Source organism: Buceros rhinoceros, unplaced genomic scaffold (assembly GCF_000710305.1).
Source record: "Buceros rhinoceros silvestris isolate BGI_N320 unplaced genomic scaffold, ASM71030v1 scaffold6567, whole genome shotgun sequence".
NCBI lineage: Eukaryota > Metazoa > Chordata > Aves > Bucerotiformes > Bucerotidae > Buceros > Buceros rhinoceros.
The window spans coordinates 72,050-81,699 of NW_010420353.1; the positions used below are offsets into that span (position 1 = coordinate 72,050).

The 9,650-nt window shown below is 52.5% G+C and overlaps 1 protein-coding gene across 1 annotated transcript in view; it reads right to left on the minus strand.

Annotated features, from left to right (window-relative positions):
• Positions 1 to 9,650, minus strand: part of CLVS1 (clavesin 1) — a 10,978-nt gene that overhangs the window by 1,106 nt on the left and 222 nt on the right. The window contains exons 2-3 of the mRNA XM_010139273.1: positions 9,253 to 9,363; positions 8,004 to 8,239 (exon numbers count right to left, since the gene is read on the minus strand). Coding sequence (XP_010137575.1) covers positions 8,004 to 8,239; positions 9,253 to 9,363 — 347 coding nt within the window. The remainder of the gene's footprint in view (positions 1 to 8,003; positions 8,240 to 9,252; positions 9,364 to 9,650) is intronic.

Sequence of the window (9,650 nt, forward strand, 5' to 3'; positions counted from 1 at the left end):
GCAGGGGTGTTTGGAAAGTCAACGCTGCCCAGCTGTTTCTGCAGCAGCTCAGCCGTAGATTTCAGATGACAGCACTGCATAGGTATGTGCGTCAGCATCTCAGAGAGCAGATGGCTTTATGTGGGCGGTCATTTTGGTGCAACTATTGCAAATTCAGTCCAAACCCACCTCAGACGGCATGATGCAGGCCTTCTAGCCGCGCCGGCTTCAGAAGGCTTTTGTCCCAGGAGAGCTGGAGTGAATCAGCTCACAGGGATGGATGTCTACTGGGTTCCAGTTTTGTTTCCCATAAAAGTGAAGGTACCACAACCCTGCTCTGAGCTAACATCAGCTGCCAGCGTGTCATGGCATGCTTGCCTTAAAAGACATCGTCCACTTCTCTGATCGCTCATGTTATGCTTTTCTTGGCAGCAACGCAGATGTGCTGCAGCCCCCAGGAGCAAGGATGTAGTCCGTTTGTGCTGGGCTTCCTCTGTGGAGGAAGGAGGAGGAGGGTGGCGTGGATTTATCCCAAGTGCAGGAGGCTTCAAGCTCGCAGAGTGATGCTCTGCAGCCAGTCAATCAGATCACACCGTGTGGCTCTGTTCATCTACCTCCCATCTGCTCGCTTCCCACTAATTCCCTCCCCATCTCACCAGCACCTCGGGGCTCTTCATCTCCCAATTACTCATCCCCTTTACAAAGCAGAAGAGGGGTTTTGTTGGTTTTTTTTTTTTTTTTTCAAATCACACCCTTGACTTTTTGAACTGGCAAGGTCTGAGGGGCATTTTTTTCTTTGCCCTCCTCCCTCCCCCTCAGCCTGTGGTGGAGGGTGCAGCAGCCAGAGCACGCTCCACACCGTGCCTCAGGAATATGCCATCCTCAGGTGGGAACGCCAAGGATTTCCCCCGGTACTACAGAAGAAGTGCAGGTGTGGAGTAACTGTGGTGAAAGGAGCCCTGTTAATAGTGAAAGCACTTGAAAATGAGATGCATGGGCACGGCGCCCCCAGAGCTGCGGGTGGCGCGGGCAGAGGCAGGTGAGCTCTGCTCTGCGGAGCGCAGCTCTGCCGCAGGAGCCGTGGTGTGTGGCGCTCCGTCCAGGCTCATCAGCTCTGCTGAAATCTCCCGCTAATGCAGCTCTGCGGCTCCTGCACTTGCGTTGGCTCTGCGTTCAGACAGCGTTGTGCTGCAGAGACCCGCCCGGAGGGGCTGCTTCGATACGCCAGGCACAGCCTTTCAAAGGGATGAGGGTGTCTAGGGGCGCAACTGAGCTGGCCAAGCGATCCACCAGCGTGGTGAGGCAGGGCGCAGAGCTGCACGAGAGCTCTGGCTTAACGTTACTGCCCGCCCAGAGCTTGGCCCACAGGACAACGGTGCCAAGCTGCCGCACTTCCCCAATGGGAGATGGCTTTGTGGCCACCGTGGCAGCAGTGACCATCTTTCTCCCTGGTGGTTAGCATGTCCGAGGGAGAGGTGTCCAAGCAGTGCCTTGGCCCATCAAAGCCAAGTGACCATGGCCCGGATCTGTGCTCATCCTCGTGTTAAGAAGTCTCTGAGTACATCTGCACCCCTGAAGAGGTGATTGCCACAGAGTGACTCCTGGCATGAGACTGCTCCTCCTCCTCCTCCTCCCTGTGCCTACCAGAACTCCCTACCTCGCATCCCAGCTGGGTTCACCACTGCTCACCAGCTGCAGGGAGGAGACAGCCCTGGGAGCACCGAGTGTCGGTCTGCCCCATCCCAGCTCCGTGTCTTGCTACAGCCTGGCCTGCTTCGGGGAAAGCTGTTGTTGTCATCACAAGTAGAAGTTAGGTACAGAAGCGCCCCGTGGTCTCGGCAGGAGATGTGCACTGCGGGCTTTGAACCATCAGCCTGGGCTGAACGAGTTTGTTTATTCTGGGAGGCTGAGCTAAAGCATGAGGCAATACTTAGGGTCATTAAATGCTAAAATTAAATATGTTTCTGTAGAGCACATGTGATTTGCCTTTTCAAAGGCTTGCAGCTCAGCCAGATGTGGGCAGCGAAAGGCATAAGCAGGGTAAACCCATTTGTTTTATTCAGTGTCATGTCTCTAATCTAAACTACTAAACTTCTGGCAGATTTATAGTCAGCTGCAGACGTAATTTACAATGCAGTATTTTAGGCAGCTGAACAGCTCCTGCGCTGCCGTTCCCACCCCCCCAGCCTGTGTTTGTGCACCTGTGCAGCGGTTGCTGGTGATCGAGTCCTGGAAACAGATGCAGTCAATGCCCTCAGCGAGCTACCGGCTTCCTGCCTTGTCCCAGGGGACTCCCAGCATCAAGCTCCCCATCCCTCCTGTCCTTGGTGGCTTTGTGGCTCTGATCTCCTCCTCGGCTTCTCTCACTCCTGGCTCCCGAGGATATCTTGCTCCATCTCTCCCCAGGACCTGCTAATGTGCCAGATCCACCGGCTCCCTTCCATTTCTCTCTGATTTATTAGTGGAATTCCAGTCAAAAGCTATAAAACTGTTCAACAGTTAATAATCTACGTCTAGATAATGCATATATTATGTGACATGCGTGTCCCTGGGACACCTGCTTTACTACCAACATATGTCTCATTCATAACCTGCGTATGGGGGAAGCGTTTCCACCGGAGCATTCAGAAATTCTCCGTTGTTGGAAATAATTCATCATAAAATAGGGAATATGTCTCGCACCAGAGGTCTCCCCTATTACAGAGCTACTTGAACAGAAAGCTGACACGGAGCCTCTCCCTTTCCCCCCAGCACACGTGGAGATGCGCCCCGGCGCCACGCAGAGCAGCCTGGGTGCCAGCCACGGCCAGCGACACGTCTTCGTAGTGAGTTTTATTTGCTGGTGTTTTACTGCTTCTGCAGTAAATTGGTGCTGACTGTGAACCGGCATAAAACCTGACCCATAAAAGCAGAAACATATGGCGAAGGAACGTTAAGGTCAGACCAAGGATAACAGCTAGGAAGGTCTGCCTTGCACAGCCCCGCTGGGCGTGTGGAGGGACCGGTCGGGGTAAATCAAAACCTTTCGATGTCCCCGCTGCGAGCGGCCCCTGTTGGGTCTGCAGCCGTTCCAGTCAGCGTCAGCGCGTACCGGCTGCAGCACCCTCCCCTCTGGGAGCAGCCCCCTGTTTCGGAGAACCCACGATTAGTTCCAGCAACAGGTTTGCTTGGAAATCAAGTCCTTTTGAAAACGCGTCTGTCAGGAGGCAGTAATGGCAAACCCTAACGTGCGCGTTGGATTCCTTTCACTCTGATCTAGGATGTAAAAATCCACATGCTCTGACTCAACGACGTGGGGCAGCGCATTCCAATGGGGTTTTGGCTGCATTTTCACAGTGCCTACTATGGGGGCTTTTGAGGGGGGTCACTGCACCTCTTGGAGCTCAAGTTTCTACTTGGCAGCAGCAGAAGGTCACGGTGTCTGGATGCACGAACTGTACATTTTCACAAGTTATGTTTTTCTTTAAAAGATTTCCCCCAACTCTGAATTTCTTTGACTCGGTAACAGTAACGCTCTTGCAAGTCTGCCCTAAGAATAATGCTTAATGCCAAATTTGCAGTTATCCCTCATTACGCTTCGATTAAATCAATGTGATTAAACAGCACAGGTTGCTCGGCCAGAATGTGTGTGTGGCTGTTAGGTGAAATTTCCCTTCTCTGCAGGGTGAGTTTAAATTGCACGAGGTTTTCAGACCTGTTTGCTTTGGCAGCAGGTTAAAAGCAAGAGCTTTGTTGATGCCTGGGGGGAACAGGCAGCTCCCAGCCCGTGCTGGTGGCTGCACAGGGAACGAGCAAAGGCAGAGGACAGTCTTTGTCACTTGGGCTGAAGATCAAGTTCAGGCATCCAGAAACGACCCAGATGCAGCTGCAGAAAGGCAGATCTTGTAAAGGAAAGCAAGTCGCAGGGAGGCAGCGTGCTACTGCAGGTTACTCGCTGCTGCTGGACCCAAGTGTAAGAGCAGGGCAATGCTGGGGAAGAGGAAACTCTTCAAAGAACTGAGCTCCTTCACATCTCTCCCAGTCGCCGAATCCGTCTCTCCAGTTAGGGATGCTGGCTCGCTGCGGTGAGGTACCCAAATAGCTGCAGGCATCTTTCTCCCACTGTGGCTGGCCAGAAGTCTGTGACCTATTGGCACAGGGCTACCTTGAGAGCGGCCTCTGACTCTTCAGCTGCTCTGCTTAACCATCCACCGTAACTGTTCATTACGCTGCAGACCCAGAGAAAACCTCCAGCTGTTCCCAAAGCCAACAGCTCATCAGCAAAAGCCAGCACGAGTGCCCGGGGCCAGTGCTTTGATGTTGTGTCTGCTCCCTGATGACTACAGCAGCCCAAAGCCCCTTTCTGACCGTCAGGGCTCGCAGAAGGGTTGGCCTCAGCTGAAAGGGAGGTGATTTTCTTCCCTGTGCTCTGAGTTTTCACGTTATTTACATCGCTCTCAAATCCCACAGCTGGCAAGGGACAGGATCCCTGTGTGGGTGCGGACGCTGCAGAGATGCTCCAAGACGGGGGAAGCGTGTGTTGCCATCGCTGCGCCCAGCATCGCCCGGCCAAGCTCGGGGAACACACTGCCCTTGCAGTTACTACATTAGTGCTGCATCGTGTGTTTATTAACTCGCCCATTTCAAACCTCACTGAGCTGAATCTTAATGAACAGATACATTCTGAATGGATTCTGTTATTGTTGCCTTTTTTTTTCCCCCCCGGCCATTAAGACTCATTATGTGGAGTCATCAGCTGGTTTGCTTTGTTTCCCATCTGTTCATACAGAACTTGGGTTCTGGGATTTTTCCCAGGGCGTGAGGTAATACTGCAGACAGGAGCTGAATTTCCACTGTTTTGATTTTTGCCCCAGTGGGGCTTCGTGTCGCTACTGATGGAAAAATGACAACTGCAATGGTTTTGATTAAAGTTTTTCCGTGTTGTAGAAACTCGTCAGTTCTCCAGAGTTCCAAGATCGTGTTGCTAACTAGAGTCAGCGGCAGGTTTTTTTTTTTTTTATAAGAGGGCTTTCAATCTTTTCCCCATCTGCAATGCCCCCATTCTCTGAAGTAAACAAGGACTCCTTTTTTTTTAGGACAAATTTTGTGCAAACTCAAGTCAAAGGCAAAAACTACGCTGGCCTGTGGTTGGAGAGAAGATAATGTTCTGGTGCCATCGCTGTTGAGGGGCGTGGAAATTGGAACCTAATGAGACTTTGAAGGGCGAGTCTCGTCTGCTGTGGCCACTGGTAGCCACCTCCTACCAGACCTTTCCCTCACGTGTGATTCAGGTTGTTGTATTGACACGCTGTAACTCGCTCCTCTGATGATTAGCAAACCTGCTCCTCTGATTTGCAGCCAAGGTGGGCTGTGGTCAGCCTGTGCCCTTGTGATCTCGTGCCTGAGCTGTCCTTTTCTCAAATACTTGTTTGCTGTAGAGAATATTTACAGAGAACGATTGTATCCATTTCAACCCTTGCCCTGTAAGGCTGGACAAACCACTCTTCTATAGCCTCTTGCTGGAAAAATGTGCTCTCTTCACCCTCCTCGCATCTCTCAGGTGAACTCGCTTCCATTTATACGCGTCAGCCCTGGTGCCAGGAGCCAAAGCACTGCTGTCAGTGCTGAAGCCACCGTAGAGGTGCCTACGTGCTCCAGCTTCGCTCCCTCCCACTGCTGCTTCCATTTCCTGGCATGTTTTCTCCTGTTTCTGTAATTCCTATCCTGACTTCTCAGCTGCTCTGCTACTAAAATTGCTAGACACTCTCTGTGGAGTAGGTTGTGCCCAGGGTGACCTTCTTTCTGGCGGTCTGAGAGGGGCCTTTCTTCCCAGCTCTGCCAGGTCAGCGGTTTTCTGGCTCAGAATTGCTGTTATTTGTACTACATTGCACAGGGACACTCCTCTGTGGTCACACGCAAGAGCCATCATTGTCCAGCACGGCTTTTCATCCTTCACTTACAGAAACCCGAGAAAGCCCAGTCTTCATATACTCACCCCTTTCAGAGGAACCTGTGCGTTAAAGAATGGGTTGGCCACGTATTTTTGCTAAACCAAACATTTCAGCATAGACACACTTACAAAATTATCCTGTTTACTCGGGATTTTAAAGATTTTTATGCTGTGAGTGGAGGAGGGGAGAGAATTTCAATGGGAGTGCAGAAGTGCTTTAATAAGGGGAAAAAATGATAGGGCATTTGTGAGGGAATTATATTCAGGATGAAGACTAATGCTAGCAGATCATCTGTGCTTAGTGGAACCCTCCCTGGGAGTATCCAGGAATCTCAGCCGTGGCCCGAGACTCTCGTATTGGAGATGTATGAACCTGAAGAGGCAGGGAGGTGGGTACACAAAGACAGGTAAAGCTGCTAGAGGGCTATAGATATAAATCTGGGCTAATAAATCTAATAAAGCACACAATTACGCTTCCTACGTGTAGGCTTTTACCTCGAGTTAGCCCAAAATGTAATTTCAGGGGAAGAGGAATCAAAGCAAATGCTTATAGGAGAAAATCTGTCGAAGCATTGAACTTTTCACCTCCAACAGCTAGTAATGACCACGGGGTACAAGATCAGATGGTTCACTTAACCGCCGGGTAACGAAATTAGGCTAAAAGTTAGATCTAGTCTGCCCAGAGGCAATATGACAAATTAGATTCATCAACCCGCCGTATTGGTATTAATGCGCTTTTGTATTAGCGAGCAGATTATAGAAGAGGGCTTTGCCTCAAGGCAGGGATTTCTGGCACTGAACTCATTTTCACGCTGAGCTTCTCCCCCGAGGGCACGGGAAGACCCTCCTTTCTTGGCAGCCGAGGATCCTCTCCTCAGCCACCGCTGACCTGTGAACAGCTCTTGACGCTTCAGAGCTTCAAAACCTGCGGATTTCTTTCTATAAAGCTACTTAAATCGTACCCTCTTGATATAGGTTTCGATAATAATGGAATATTTAGATGGTATCTTTCTAAAATCAGTCAGTGTGGCACAGTGCTAATATTTGATAAAAAAACCACCTTAACGTGACCTGTCGGTGTGAGCGTTGGCAGCACGAGCCTTCGCTGAGCAGCTGCAGCCGTGTGGCATCCCCCCGACCCGGGAGGGAGCTCTGAACCAAGAAGGCATTTCTTTTTCCTCTGAAGATGAAAGACTTTCAAAATTAATTGCATGACATTCTGGCTTGTCTGCATTGTCAGCTTTGATTTTGCTGTGACAACGTGATGGCCGCTCCCTGTCACGCAGAGCGACGCTGCGCTCACCCAGTGGCAGCGGCGAGGGGAAGCATTGCTGCATGGGAAGGAGGTTGAGAGCGTGGTGTGGAGGGTCCGCAGACCTGTGCCAGCTCTCCCACCCTCCTGCCCCCATCCCCGCCACCAGCACACGGTGCTGCGGGTGATGCTCTCCAAGATCAGTGCGGCATGGGAAGGAGGTGGAGGGCGCGGTGGGGAGGGTCCGCAGCCCTTTGCCAGCCCTCCCACCCTCCTGCCCCCATCCCCGCCACCAGCACACGGTGCTGCGGGTGATGCTCTCCAAGATCAGAGGTGTTGAGAGGGCAGCTCTGCTGCCTTCGCAGGGATGGATGGAGCAAGCGGGAGCGACGGGAGGAGACGGAGCCGTTTTCCCTTTAGAGGGCAGTGGCGGTTATCACACAAAAGCTGCATTTTGGAGGAGGTAAAACCCTGGTTAACAACCGGGGTGGGTCAGCAGCAGCAAAGCAGCAGCTGCAGGGACAGCACTGAAGTGGTGCCGCTGGCCACACTGTGCCGTGCAGAGGAGCACCTCACTCGGATGCCCTTTCTGTAATGCTCCGTGCAGGCACTCATTAATTTCCCCTTGTTATCACGCAAGTAATCAGACGAGTAATTACGGTTCCACAGAGAGCTTTCCTTTCTCCCACCACGCTGCGAGCGCAGCCCAGGGTGAAATGCTCCTTACCTTCGACATCTGCCAAATTACAGCCCCTCTCTGCGCCAGACAAGCCCTTCCTGCTCAGTCTGTGCCCAACCCATCCAGGGAGCCGAGAACGAGCCGGCTTCCACGGCAGTACTGACCTTTTCATGGGCTTGGGCGAGGCCTCCCGCTCCAGGTTGGAGGACGCGTGCTTCACGTGCATGGTGTTGTAGGAGGTGTGCGTGTACTCGTTTTCATCGCCGTAGTCGGGACCGAGTAACGTTCGAGCCCAGGTGCCCATGTCGTAGGGAGGAAGAGTGCCCCCGAACTCAGAGGGCAGGCATTCGGGGTGTATTAGCTGGTGGAGGCTGTTCAAGTTGTTACCGTGGAGAAAGATCTTCAACAAATGAAAAGAAAGTTCAAAGTCATCATCGTTCCCTTACTTCGTTAAGTACAATAATAACAGCACTGGTGAGGTGTGGAGGGTCACCAGTGGACGGTGGGGTTGCAGGAGAGGATTTCTGAAGCGCTCGGGGCTGGCTCGGGAAGGTGGGGTGGGGGTTGGCTTTGGGGTGTGCAGCTGAAGGATGAGGCTGGCACCATCGACACATCTAAACCCCCCGGTTCACTTGCTTTTGGCACGTGACACCGCTGCTCTCTCAAGGACCAGGTCAGGGTAAGGGGATGTCAGGAATAATGACTGATTATTGCTGCCGTGAGAGGAGAGAAGCTTGTTTGAAGAGCAGCGAGATGAAAAGGGAGTGGGGCTTACTGAAAAGACGTGAAGAGCCGGTCTTCAGCGTCTGAGATGGCAACCCTGCCTGGTCAGACACAGCCCAGGGTGGGCTCTGGGGCCTGCTGGGGTCGATCCAGTGGTTGGTGATGGAATTCAGAGGACAAACGGCTAACGTGGCCATACAGTTCACGTGGGTTTGGGTTTGGGTGGGGGAGAGCTGCCTCTTCTGCAGCGTGAGCAGCCTTCAGGCGTGGGCATTTTTTGTGGAAACAAGTGTGTTACCACCACATGAGACACTGTCGACTTGCTCAAGGAGTGAAGCGGGAAATTCTACTCCCCCAACAAGAGTTGAGCTGAAGTTCCCCTCAGTGCGGGTGACCTCAGCCGGCGCTGGCAATCCCTCCACGTTGCCAGTTCTCCCTGTCCCTGCGCCACGTCCCCGTAAAACATATCTGCGCTTTGTTAGTGATAACAGCTTTCTGGTCCCCGGCTCTTATTGATCCAATCCAGACCACTGCAAACCCTAAGTTTTAATAACAGCAGCAATTCTCTGAGGCCGAATGAAAAATGCAGTGAGAAAAAAAAAAAGGAAAAAAAAAAAGAGAAGAAACCAGGCGGCTACTCAGCTGCTCCCGCTCTGCAGCTTCCTATCCCCCCTGGCCCCGTCTAATTACCCTTTTCCTTGTCTTGTCTTTGAGGAACGGTTTGATTAGCGTGTACAGGGCATGGATGTACCAGGGCTGGTTGACAAAATGGACTCCTCCGAAACGGGCAGGAAAGCTGTCCTGCGGGAAGGAAGGAGAGGCGGCCAGTTAGTAGGTGCAGCGCCTTAGTCCGGCGGTCAGAGGAAGAAGTCTGCCCCTTCCCATCTGCAGACCAGCACTGGGCTTGCTGGGAGGGGGCAGGAGGGAGGTGGAGAAGGAAAGGCGCCGGGAAACCGTTGCATCAGTTTCCTCCATCAGCAGCCGCGGTCTCGTCTCCCCTCCGCGCACTAACGCCTCCGATCCCGATGATTTAAAGCAGGCTCCCCGGCCGCTCGGCTTTAAAGGCTTTTACGGTATCTGCCTTGGGC